The sequence below is a fragment of the Amphiura filiformis genome, chromosome 14, assembly GCF_039555335.1.
Source record: "Amphiura filiformis chromosome 14, Afil_fr2py, whole genome shotgun sequence".
In the NCBI taxonomy this organism is placed as follows: domain Eukaryota; kingdom Metazoa; phylum Echinodermata; class Ophiuroidea; order Amphilepidida; family Amphiuridae; genus Amphiura; species Amphiura filiformis.
Window position 1 is genome coordinate 5,934,883 of NC_092641.1, and position 12,961 is coordinate 5,947,843.

The window sequence follows — 12,961 nt, forward strand, 5'->3', positions numbered from 1 at the left end:
ATCTATACAAGGTTTGAGAAGTGTCCTTAGTCAATTTTGGGGTGCTGATTCAGAATCTCTTATGTGTACTTTCATAATGGCTAGCATGCAGAACATTAAAGGTGTTCCCCTGGGGACATAGAGTACCGAAGTGTGACGTCATGAAATTGTCTTTTTTGCATTTCAGCATTTTCATGACCATATTTCAGTAGAACATGATGAAAAACATCCACAGTCAAAATTTGGTGGGAATCGGATCATGAAGATTTTAATTCCCCATTCAAATCAGTGTAAATTGGCCTGGTTCCAAACAGTTATGAACCAGGCCAATTTACACTGATTTCAATGGGGCTAATTAGGTATTCATGCGGCCATATATCGGGCCCTCATGATCCGATTCCCACCAAATTTGGACTGTGGATGTTTTTCATCATGTTCTACTGAAATATGGTCATGAAAATGCTGAAATGCAAAAAAAGTTTTTTGTGACGTCATCACTTTGGTACTCTATACTCGCAGCTTCACCTCCTTTATTTATCTCAGTCTTAAAGGGACATCGGAGATCAGCAGCCATTATATTGACTGCTATGAGGGGCATGGTTAAAATTATAGGCCCAAGGTGATCTCAAAACCATGACTATGCCCCGAGGAGTAGCCGAGGGTATAGTCATGGGTTGAGATCACAGCGGGCCTATAATTTTAACCATGCCCCGAATAAAAAGCAGTCAATATTTGTTTTATATACATGTACCAAATCTTAAGATTCTTGTCATCTGTTTGGTTAAAAGCTTCGATTTTGTGAAGAGAAATTTATAGTTTCAATATGAACGGCACAGATTATAATCTGCGATTACCACATAATTATATCGCGCGAAAACATAAACACGTGCGTAATATCATTTTACGCTGGGAACAAAGCACAGGCAGAACTATGCACGGGGAATAGTTACTTTTGCAGGCATAGTCAAAACTACCAATGGTGGGTATCTTTAGATGAGATATATAATTGCTGTCATTTGCATGTTTATATTATTTGCCCATAGAGTTTGATGTCCTTATAGTCATTGGGTGTGTACATGTATTTCATTCACCTGCTTTCATGTTTCTATAGGTGTCCATTCCATGAAGAGATGGAAACCCCCATGTACTACTGTGCACTTGGAAAGGCCAAGAAAAATTGGTGAGTTATAGAATTCAGCAGAAAGTCAATGCCAACATATCGAGGGTTAAGAGCCAGAAAGCCTCGACTCACAATCACCTGCACCCACAAAAATAAGCATAAAGTCACCATGGCACTATAGAAGACACAGTCCCTTAATCATGACAAAATTCAATAGTAAACAAAAGACATTGTGAAGGAAATATTGATTTTTGACGACCAAAGCAAAAAGCCAACTTTATGCTCATTTTGTGAGAATTGGTCTTAGTGAGTTACTGCTTTCTGGTTCTGAACCCTTGATATATTCTAAATGTATTTTGTTCATTCCTACCCAAATAGCAAGGTAATTAATTCCTTTGTGGGTATCTCTTACATCAAGAGTAATGCCCATGTGTGACCCAATCTGATCCACTCAAGCCAAAGCCGGAAATTTTGAAAATTTTAGTTACTACCATTACTAACTTGCTCAGTACCTACACTTACTGATGTTGAATCCCCAGGTCTCTTGAATACTTGAGTGATGTAGTTGACCTGTGTGTTCTAAATTTGTTTGTAAAATAAAGCAGATGGCACAAAGGGCATTTATTCATAATTCTTGATATTTCTGGTGAAATGTGAGTAAGTGACAAAAGAATTATCCAAATGAAAAAGTGAAGATACTAATCAGCGATGCTATAAGACTCGTCTATATCAAAGTATAGCAATACTAGCAATTGCTGCGATTACTTCATGTGATCAGACGTTAATAATAATTTGCAATCCCATTTCACTGGAAGACTACCCCCCAATAGCTCCCCATTATACACCTAGGTGGAGTGGGACAAGCGAGATAAAATACATTACCCAAAGACACAATGCATTGGCAGTGATAGGGTTCAAACTCACAACCATGTAATCAAGAGCCAAACACCATAACCATCATGGCCAAAATCAGAGTAACTTGCGATTGAGTTTCCCTAAATTTAGTTAGTAGTGATTAAATACTGGGCCTATTATCAGTGACTCCCATAATGAGATAATGTATTAGACCTGCCGTTATTAGTACCCTTGTGAACTTTTCTACCTTGCTTCTCTTTATGCACTCCCGTCTCAATACATATTTAGGCTGCTATGCTAGCATTCATCATTGTTCTAAGGGAGAGGAATGTCTGAAATGCTTAACCCTAACCATGCCAAATCTAACAATGCAAAACCACTCCGTATGCATTGATGCATCCATCCCATACCATGGGATGACGCAATCACCCTAAGTCATATATATATGTACGCTTGGTTTCAACTGTGGCTACACTTCGGTGATTGAGTACTTGACGCTCAAGAGGTCCTGGGGTCGAACCCGGGTGTACCAAGCAACTTCTTTGTTCATCTCCTCTCCTTTTTTGTTCCTTCTTTCCTTTCCAATAGCCGAAAACCACTTGAAGAGAGTTAAAGAATCCCAACATTTTTGCACATGTACGGTGCTGTACTGATCTCTGCATCATTTTTGCCTTCTCCCTTACAGCTATGTGTTAAGTGACTCTCTAGGCTCTGTGTATGAAATCTTACCAACTGCTAGGCATCTACCCCAAGTAGAAAATGTTCCTGCTTTTAACTTCATTCCGCATAACCAGGTAAGAATACACACCCAAACCAAAATGGTCTCATTTCTATTGGCAAATATTTGACATTGAATTACCATTGCTCAAAAGTTGACCTCAAGTTGTGAGAATTTTTGTACTGAATATATTCAAAGGTTGTTCTTTGAGTATACAGGCATACCATAAAACTTGATAGTTAGCATTATGTGCTTACTATCGAGCGCTTTTAAAATGTGCATACATGAAGAGCCCCATTCACAAAAGTGTAAATGGTTTTGAGCAAATCATTGATACACATAGTTATATACGATAAGTTAGCTTATTTGGTAAAGCGCCAGACTTTGGTACAATTTCATGTTTTAAAGCGCTCAATAGTAAGCACATATACTAACTATCGAATTTTTATGGTATTGAGGTAAAGAATTTCCCCCTGCAAGGTTGGCTTATAATATATATAAAATCGCATAGATACTTTGTTTAGTAGGGATGCCCACTGTCAATACAGTTTCCACTAGAACGATTTTTCATTTACTGTGTGCGTGCACTCACACACGTATTGTCTATGGAGAAACTGATCGATACAAGAAATCCCAGGCCTGTTAAATGGCGTACATGTACTTGTTTTGATCCAAATGTAGGCCTATATCAGGGTGTTTCAAGAAATTCCTGATTCCACCGGAAAACATTAACCAAACTTTTTCCTGTTTGGTCAGTAAATAGAGAGGACCTTCCTTCATGAAGAGATCAACTTTTTTTAATGAAAAATTTAATGAGATGAGAACTACAACAGGTTGAAGTGACACCATTCCGAGCATCAGGTGTTCAAACGCAATTATCTCCGAATTTGGAGTGAATCAGACAAGCAAACTTACATACTCATAAAATTTAACTATTTTTGAAGACAAAATGTGTAGGATGTTAAGAAATTTAAGAATGTTTAAGCCTACCATGCCCATCTCAAATCATGCACTTCCCCATGCACTTCTCACTACCATGTCTATTTCATATGCTATCCATCATGGCTTCCATGCACACACAGTGTATTGCTCAATGTAGTAAAGATAACCTTTGAGTTGGAGCAAATTTCTCAAAATTGGTAGTGATTAATGTTACCAAACTTATGCCATGATGAAATATAATAATTTTTGAAGATAAAATGTGCTGACCTTAAAAGATTGAACAATGTTTAAGACTACCGCTTTTCATTTGAAATAATGCACTTTTTGTTCATCTCCTCTATGGAGATATTTTCCATGGCGGCCATCTATGATCATGCTTGAGGTTTCACCAAACAAACCATGGGTTTTGAGGTCTTATATTTTTTGTTGTATGTCAACAAAATCGATTTAATTTTCAGGAGGATCTTATTTTCATGTTGTTATAAGCAATTCAACAACTCTTTCTATACCTTTGTACAGGAGCCAACCGTTGTTAAACCGTGATGAACCCACACTTTTACTGTAAGCGTATACTGCTGAACGCGAAGCGAGACTACGCGTTACGCGAGAGCGCCAGTAAAATTCGCCATGTCTGGAACCTTTGTGCGTATGCAAGCTTACAAGTTGAATTCAGTATTTTTCAGGTAGCGGCTAAACATTGCCGTTTTATTCTGTAGTTTTATTGCTGATATCAAAAGAGAAATCATCGAAGTTTTTGTAAGGCTGAGTGGCAATGATTACTACTGACATTCCTCGTAAAATAATCGTGAATTATACGATATTTAGCTTCTTTTCGTTGTTGAAAGGATTCAATCGCGTCCGGCGTCTGCGTGGTTTACTTACCGGGCAGCTTTAGCTGCCCTCGCCAAGTAAACCACGCAGACGACGCTGTCGCATCGCTGTTAAACGGTGATGAACAACGGTGAAACATGATTGAATCCCTAAATATAATGTTCCAGATAAGCTAGTTAATAAATACATTAAGAAAAAGTACCTTAAAGTTGCATTTTCTGTTAGTATTCCTTTTTGGACTTTAACTTTTTAACATGTTCTAGCAGCCCTCTATAAAACCGTGACACTCGAAAGGCCATATCTCTAGAATGAAACGTCCGATTAAGATTATTTAAACACCAAAATGTTTCTTTCATCAATTCCCAGCCAATAAGTTAGGTCTGAATCAATTTAAGGGGGTACTACACCCCTGGCCAATTTTGTGCCTATTTTTGCATTTTCTCAAAAATTAAAACGCATTGGTTACAAGTAAGATATGTATATTATAGGGGCAAGGACTACAACTACTGCACTGAAAATTCAGCAACTCACGGCAAGTAGTTATTGATTTATTGATCAAATATTGGTTTTCCCTCATTTTTGACTGTAACTCCACAACTGTTGTCTGTTTTGAAATAAAATTTCATGTGCAGTAGTTGTAGTCCTTGCCCCTATAATATGCATATCTTACTTTTCACCAATGGGCTATAATTTTTGAGAAAAATGCAAAAATAGGCACAAAATTGGGCAGGGGTGTAGTACCCCCTTAAAAGTACTTCAATTTTAGTGGACATGCCTATGTTTAGCCTAGATGTATAAATGGCAAGACTCATGACATTTGGACTATTCCAGTTGATATCCATACACCCCCATGGAAGACATGACCTTAATCGCAGGGGGTGTAGATTTTGAATGGAATTACCCATTCAGGTACACTATGTGGGAGAATAATTGATCATGTCTTCTGTACTACTATGGGGTATATGGATTTCAACTGGAATAGCCGATTGTGGATTGATATAGAATAGCATTGCACACAGTTGGGTACAGCATCTACACTAATTGCACTTTGCATGACTGGTGCACACTTATGAGATGAGCATAAAATGATTGATGTTACGTTGAACCAAATATGGTGACAGTGATTTGTTTAAAAAAAGAACAAAATACCAACCAATTGGTGGGTAGTGACTGGGAATACTTGTCCATATTTGTTCACTGCACCTACCTGCCTACTATGAAGTTTTAGCATTTGATTGCTTTAATTTCAGCGTTGACTGAATATATTTTTGGATATTTCTGTTTTCCTCAATAGTTCCATTCTCAATCCAGAGGACAAAGAAGGCCAGTAACAATGGAGCATCGCTATGACGATCAGGATCATCGATCAAGATCACCTGCAAACAGGCAAATGGTGAGAAAACAGAGTTTGGTCAAGTCACAATATGATGCAATGCCAATGTTTATTTGGGTGGGGCCAAAGTATGCAGTGCCTCATGGGAAAAGTTAACAAAGCCCATGTAAGGCCATCTTAATTTAATAGCTTTTTGCTATTTTTGTCATTTCACAGGCATGAAAATTGTCAGCGTTTTAGCTGATTTCAGCGTTTTTTGTTATTGTTTTCAGTGTTTTTCAGCCTATTTCTGAATCAAATTCACACAAAAAAGGAGCCACTCAACTTGCTGAACCCCTATTGCTTTTCAGTGTTATTGTTTTTTTCAAGACCAGTTTTCATGCCTTTAGACACCTTTTGGCTTTCAAATCAAAGCAAATCAACATTAATATTTCACTTGGTCAGTGAAAAAAAGTATGGGTTTTCCACTGATTGACCAAACATATCTAAAAGAGCTAATGAATGTAATTATACTCAGCATAGCTACTCAATCGGCCTTTCACCTTTTGTGTCTGCAGAATTGTTTATTTTAAAGGAATTTCAAATTATTTTGGTTTTGGTCCCCTGGCCTTTAAACATTGTTGCTTTCAATATATATCTGTCATACCCTAATTGGGCAGTAAGGGATGGCTTTAAACTCAAACCACCAGTTGGCCATTGGCACCCTGGCAGAACTAGTGGTTAACCACGTTCTATTGTTCCAAACAAGAGAAACTAGGCCCAATCATTGGTTGTGCTAGGGCACTGGCTGCTAACCTCATAAGAACTACCTGCCGATTGGAAAGAAAGAAGTTTTCATTATCCATTGGACCAATCAGCAACATTGTTAGAATAATTTCAACACACAAAAAAATTGGGGTGAATTATTTGCAAAGCTCCATTCTGATTGGTGATTAATGTGAAGATATCATGTAATTGACCAATCAGTGGTAATGTTAGATCAGCAGGTAGTGCTCAGGGGGTTAACTAACAGGTGGGTTTTGAGACATTCCTTACAAATTGTGCATTTCATTTGAACTATTTAGCAGCAAAAACCAGAACCGCAGATAGAGCAGAAACCACCAGAGCAACAGATGAGAAGACCTATCACTATGGGTAAGTCAATCCTATTCATAACTTCATATATAAGCTAGATCCAATCAAATTTTGTTATTTTGCAACCACGCAAGAGCATTGATGTTACTACCAAACTTATGCTGGTTTCATACTTTCCTGCCTCTTTGCCACTCTGAAGATGATTTTACTTCACTGCGCAATCTCACCAAAAACGCTAGCGGTGACCAGCGGCAAGCCAATATATCGATCACTTTGCCGCCGCGGCAGCACCGCTGGGAGTTGAATTCAAGTCAATGAGAACAAAATACGATTTTGGAGCTGTGCTGAGCGGCAAGAGTGGCTTTCAGAGTCATGCCGCTGCCTCTCAGCGGTGTGCCGCTCCGCTTGCTGAAAAGTACAAGCGGCATGATGAAGCGTCATGCCGCTCGGTGGCAATCAAGCGGCAGAAAGTATGAAACCAGCATTAAGGTAAAGCAAATTATAGGATGTTCAGAAGTTGAATACTTAAGTAACGTTTGATTGAGACACTTCTCCCAGGGATGTAATCTTCAGGAAATCTCCTAATTTCAGGAAAATTGTCTTCCATCTTCCCTGTATAAAGTATAGGGAAATACACATTTTCAGGAAATGTTAAAGCAGTTTCAGTGCTTGTTTTCATCCCTGCATACCTTGATTGAATTGACAACATTTCTAATTTCTTTCTGCAGGCAAATCTGGTCAGATAGCAGGTGGTATGACTCCGATGCGAGCCTTAGAGATGGGTGCTGGAAGAGGAGCACCCATACAAACTGGTATAGGAAGAGGGACACCAGTAGGAAGAGGAGCATCACTACAAAACTCTAGTAAGTTAAAAGGGCATTTCGTGATCCACAGCCTCATCCCCCCACTTTTCTCAAAAAATTTTTTATATCACTGGAAACCTCTGGCTACATAATGTTTATATACAAAATATTTCTTGCAAATTAATTCGTTTAGCAAAGATATCGTGAAATTTGAATTTCGTTCTGGTGCACCAGAACGAAATTACAACGTATTGTCTATGGAGCAGTGTAATACACATAATCATGCATAACTCGCAAACGCAATATCGGAATCAACTGAAATTTTGGGAATATGCTTTTTTCGTGGATATGTACTGAAAAATGTCATAAAAAGAGGATGCTAGGATCACGAAATACTCCTTTAATATACATCCATAGACGTGTGTACGCGCTGTGCGATTAACATCACACATGTTATTTGACATTGCGACCAATGAAGTATGCATGTGTGTCACTAAACTTGAGGCAAACCAGCATATAGGCATTTCATCAGATTTCTATTTAGGTAGCTAAATAAAATCCCACTTGAAACTGTCCAAATCATAGTTCCAAATTCCTGCAGAGTATGGGAGAAATTATCATCTGTTGGAGACCAAGTTGGACCGTGGAATATTCATGGCAAGGTCGTTAAAGGTGAATGTGGATGTGGTATGGTTGTGGGAATGTAGTTGTCGTAATCCGACCACATGAGATGGGGTACCATAGTTCATTAAGGGGTACTACACCCTGCCCAATTTTGTGCCTATTTTTGCATTTTTCTCAAAATTATAGAGCATTGGTGACAAGTAAGATATGTATATTATAGGGGCAAGGACTACAACTGCTACACTGGAAATTTATTTCAGCACAGACAACAGTTGTGGAGTTACAGTCAAAAATGAGGGAAAACCAATATTTGATCAATAAATCAATAACTACTTGCCTTGAGTTGCTGAATTTTCAGTGCAGTATTTGTAGTCCTTGCCCCTATAATATACATATCTTACTTGTCACCAATGCGCTATAATTTTTGAGAAAAACGCAAAAATAAGCAAAAAATTGGCTAGGGGTGTAGTACCCCTTAATTAAAACTGGGGAGTAGCCTATATTATCATACCTTAATCAAAGGTATTGATGTATACAATATAATGCAGAATTTGTCAAATATCTCAAAAAAGGGCAGCTATTGCAGATAGGACTTTCTTATACTTGCCCTCAATTTCACCCTTTCTTTATTCTTACCCACTTCACAGGTACTAATGGTAAATATGCAATGCGTGCCACAGCTGCGCCACCTCCATCAGCTCTACCCCCACCATTAGCCGCCTGGCAGGGACCCTCTGACCAAGGCACATCACAAGGAGCAGGAAACCAGGGGCAAAATGCTGCAACTCAACACCTTGGTGAGTTTGGGTGATAACTGGTTTATAGTTAATAGTTAGAGAATATATAGGTCTTGGTTTTGTTTCTACCGTGCGTCTAGCCAGTGCCTCCCACAACATGTTTGATACCATTGTATTAAGTAGGACAATGAGGTTGAGATGTTTGAAAAATTATTAAATAGTATTGAATGTTGCATGAGATGATATAGATGCACTACAGCGCAGAGGTTAAAAACACCTTATTCTCATTAACACTTTTATTCAGAAAATGTTAATATCAAGAATATATTTTACAAAAGTAAATCCTAGATATTTTCCATGGAATTACTTAAACTTTGAATTGATCAGTTTTGTCGTCAGTGTATGGATCCGATAAGTGAAAGTAGCGTGAAAATGTAACAACGTTGGTTGTGCATACTGCAGCCATGTTATGTGTTACAAATACAATGAGACAAGAAGAAGTGTACAAAGATTTGCAGAAGTGGTGTATGCCCCGTCTCCCTCCCTAGGCCTAGGCAAAAAATACAATTTTTTGAACTTAAAAACGAGATCCAAAATATTAAAAAGCGAGAAAAACACAAAAAAGCAGCATAAAGCAGCATTTTTATAGTACACTGCTTGGGTATGTCCAGCACCTCCTGGGAGATACTGAAGGCATGTTGCAGCCAAACAAAATTATTTCGCTTGCCCAAGATCGCGATAGTTGGAGAAAGCTTGTAGCCGCCTGCTCAGCAGATGATGATGACACTGCTTGGGAACTTTCTTAAAAAAGCATGATAATTGGTGAATAGCGAGAATTGCAGCGTGAAAAGCGAGATCTTGTTTTTGCTGGGCCTTATCCCTCCCCATTATGGCAGCTATCATCTCATTAGTCAGAGATTGGTTTATGTGCTAAAAGTTTATCATAATAATATAATATGTTTCTTTGTCACAGGAGCTACAGCAAGTACTGGGTTTGGCTCAGGATCTGCTGCTAGCAACAGTCTAAGCTCTGACATGGCCACACGCTTAACACTGTCATCAGGAGCAATGCCAAAAGGTATCGGCCGTGGCATTGGTAGGGGGATCAGCAGAGGAACACTATACAATGGACTATGATGGAGAAGTGTACACTTAGAGGAGCTATTCAACTCTGTGAACTCCTGTTGCCTTTTAAAAAACTTAAAGTAGTTCATCGACGATGGGATTGGCAGGGGGGCAGCAGAGGATAACTACTATACAATGAACTATGATGCAGATGTATGCATTTAAAGGAGCCACTCAACTTGCTGAATCCCCATTGCTTTTTTAAAATGGTCTTTGATAGAGATATGTACACTTGAAGGAGTCAACCAACTCAGTGAACTCCTGTTGCCTTTTTAAAAACCTTTAGTGACATTATCTATGTTATTTACTTTTGTATTGTATTGTATGTTATTTACGTTTATATTGTATTGTAACCTTTTGGGGACTGAAAGTGTTATTTTTGATATTGATGAATTGGTGAGATGCGGAAGAGACACATAAACATTAAAGCTGGGATGAATATGGTTGGGCTTTTATGTTCAGGCTTAGAGGTAGCCAAGTTATCTGCAACTCCAATTGACTCTTTACACAGTCATCTCAAAACGAGAAGTTCTACCCTTGAAAAGTGTGCCCTTGCCCTTGTACGCATACTTGGTTAAGTGTTCTGATGCATTGCTGGAAAAAATGTGAAAAGAAAAAATGCACTTTTTGTGCTTGCAGGGAGAACATCATTTTGGGAGCAAGATGGCGGACAGATCCCTGCAAAGTAACAATATACTTCAGTATGTTCTTTGGCATTCAATTATTTATCAAAAACAACAGAACAATTCCAACGTACCATGAAGCATTGGATGTTATATTTAAGAAGGAAATAAAGGAAGTTAAAGGCATGAAGCAGTTAAGACTAAAAGAAAAAGTGCACAAAATATGTTATAGAAAAGAAATCCTGCATACTGCAAAATGACCTTATTTACATATGGTTATGTACATTATAGGTCTCTGTAAAATATTTGTTTGTTCCCTTATTCCCCTCAAAGATAACATGGAGTGTGCTATTCCAGATGAAATCCATACACCCCCTATGGAAGACATGATCTTGATCTCCCACACAGGGAGTGTAGATTTCAAATGGAGTCACCCATTTCAATTTAAATAGCCCCAATGATATGTGGGAAATAGATCATTAATTAATACACTGTGTTATAATTCCGTTATCACTTCTTTAACAAATGGGAATGCCTCATTAACACTAAAGAAACTTGCTGGTAGACTTGATGTCATGTCATGTTCAGGAGGGCTTTGTTATAATATCACATGTAAAGAACCAAGATATGGATGAAATAAGGAGAATGAAAGAATTAAAGGAAAAAGGACAGAAAACCATAAAGAGCAGTACCGTACTGTAAAGTGGGATATTGTAGCATTATTAACTTGTCATATCCATGGAAAAGTAAACATCACTTGAATATTGAGGTATGGAAAATAACAAGACCTTTTGTAAAAATATACACCACTGGCTAAACTATGTGAATTATTCACCAAGATTTGATTTAAACATCTAATTGAACATCATTTTGCATAAAGGCAAATAACGAAAGCAAACACTTTGCTGAATGAACAAACATTCATACATACTAACGATATAACGACGTTTCTGATTGGATTTGGGCCCTTTTTTGCTGGTCATAAATTCCGTTTATGACCAGTACGCAGGGCATAAACAAGCTGCGTCACGCAGCGTTGGAACCCAATTAACATGATCCACGATTTGCTAGTGTTGCGTACACGCCGCATGTCACCACGCCCATCTCACGCGGAGCGCAAAATATGACGCGTATCTCGCGTTGACTCCCGCCCGTGGACCTCATGAGCCAAGCTGCTTCCTGCCAGTAGGCCTACTCATTTTCTTCCACATGAAGGAAAACGGTATGGAAATGTTATTTAAACTTGTAAACCCTTATTATTTTCATCTGTATTGAATTGCTAAGAATGTTGGGTATGTATGAACGGGGTTCATTCATAGGATTTCGGGCATAAACAGTGATCAAGCCCTCAATCCTGTGAATGAACCCCTAATTGAAACCAATGGTGCTGTTGATGTTATGGGTTAACATGTAAAATTGCTTTATACACTTCAAGATGAGCTTACAGCTATATAGTATTTCTAGATTTTAGTATACTGAACTTCACAAAAAACAGGCATGAGAATTTTCAGGCTTTTGCCTGAATTCAGGCAGTTTTGTTGTCCAAATTGATGCATTTTTATTTTATTTTTTCAGCCTGTTTTGGACCTTTTAAGGTAGAATTCACACGCTTTTTCAGGCAGTTTTCATTCTCATGCCTGAATAAAACTTGTTTTGGGAAGCCACCAACGGTTGACTCTATAATCAATTCAATTACCTACTCTGACAGTGTCAATTTCTTTTCCATAACCTGTCATATTCCATGCATGAAACATGTGAGTCTACAATAATTTACTTCAGTTGGGTGGATTCAGCAAGCTATAAGGGAAAGCTGTACTCCTACTTTGGGTGATTTTAGAAATGTTTTTGCAACTCTGACTCTTTTTCAACTTTCCTGTACTATCCTTGACAGCATGTAACCAGCCAATTTCCTGTTGCCAAATGAAGGAGGTAAAGTACACCCAATTTGGGTGATTATAGAAGTGCGCCAGGACACTGTGACCCTTAGTAAGTGCCACATCCTTGACCACAGGTAACCAGTCAACTTCCTGCTGCTAATATGATAACTAGAGAAAGGGTAATTGATTGAGGCCATGTGATAATCATCAGCACTTATACACTTCCTTTTACCTGTTGTTGGATTATGAGTAATTAAGAGAAGTGACTTAATGTGATTAGTAATGTGGAGTGCTTCAACATTTTCAAAAATATTTGATTC

General features: G+C 38.2%; 1 protein-coding gene across 1 annotated transcript in view; it reads left to right on the plus strand.

Annotated features, from left to right (window-relative positions):
- The window catches only part of LOC140169628 (protein maelstrom homolog), a 30,975-nt gene extending 18,374 nt beyond the window's left edge, over window positions 1-12,601 (plus strand). Inside the window, exons 8-14 of the mRNA XM_072192909.1 lie at window positions 1,091-1,159; window positions 2,640-2,748; window positions 5,740-5,838; window positions 6,843-6,912; window positions 7,581-7,715; window positions 8,927-9,076; window positions 9,990-12,601. Of these exons, the coding sequence (XP_072049010.1) occupies window positions 1,091-1,159; window positions 2,640-2,748; window positions 5,740-5,838; window positions 6,843-6,912; window positions 7,581-7,715; window positions 8,927-9,076; window positions 9,990-10,153 (796 nt within the window). The 3' untranslated portion in view covers window positions 10,154-12,601. The remainder of the gene's footprint in view (window positions 1-1,090; window positions 1,160-2,639; window positions 2,749-5,739; window positions 5,839-6,842; window positions 6,913-7,580; window positions 7,716-8,926; window positions 9,077-9,989) is intronic.
- The last annotated feature ends 360 nt before the right edge of the window (window positions 12,602-12,961 follow it).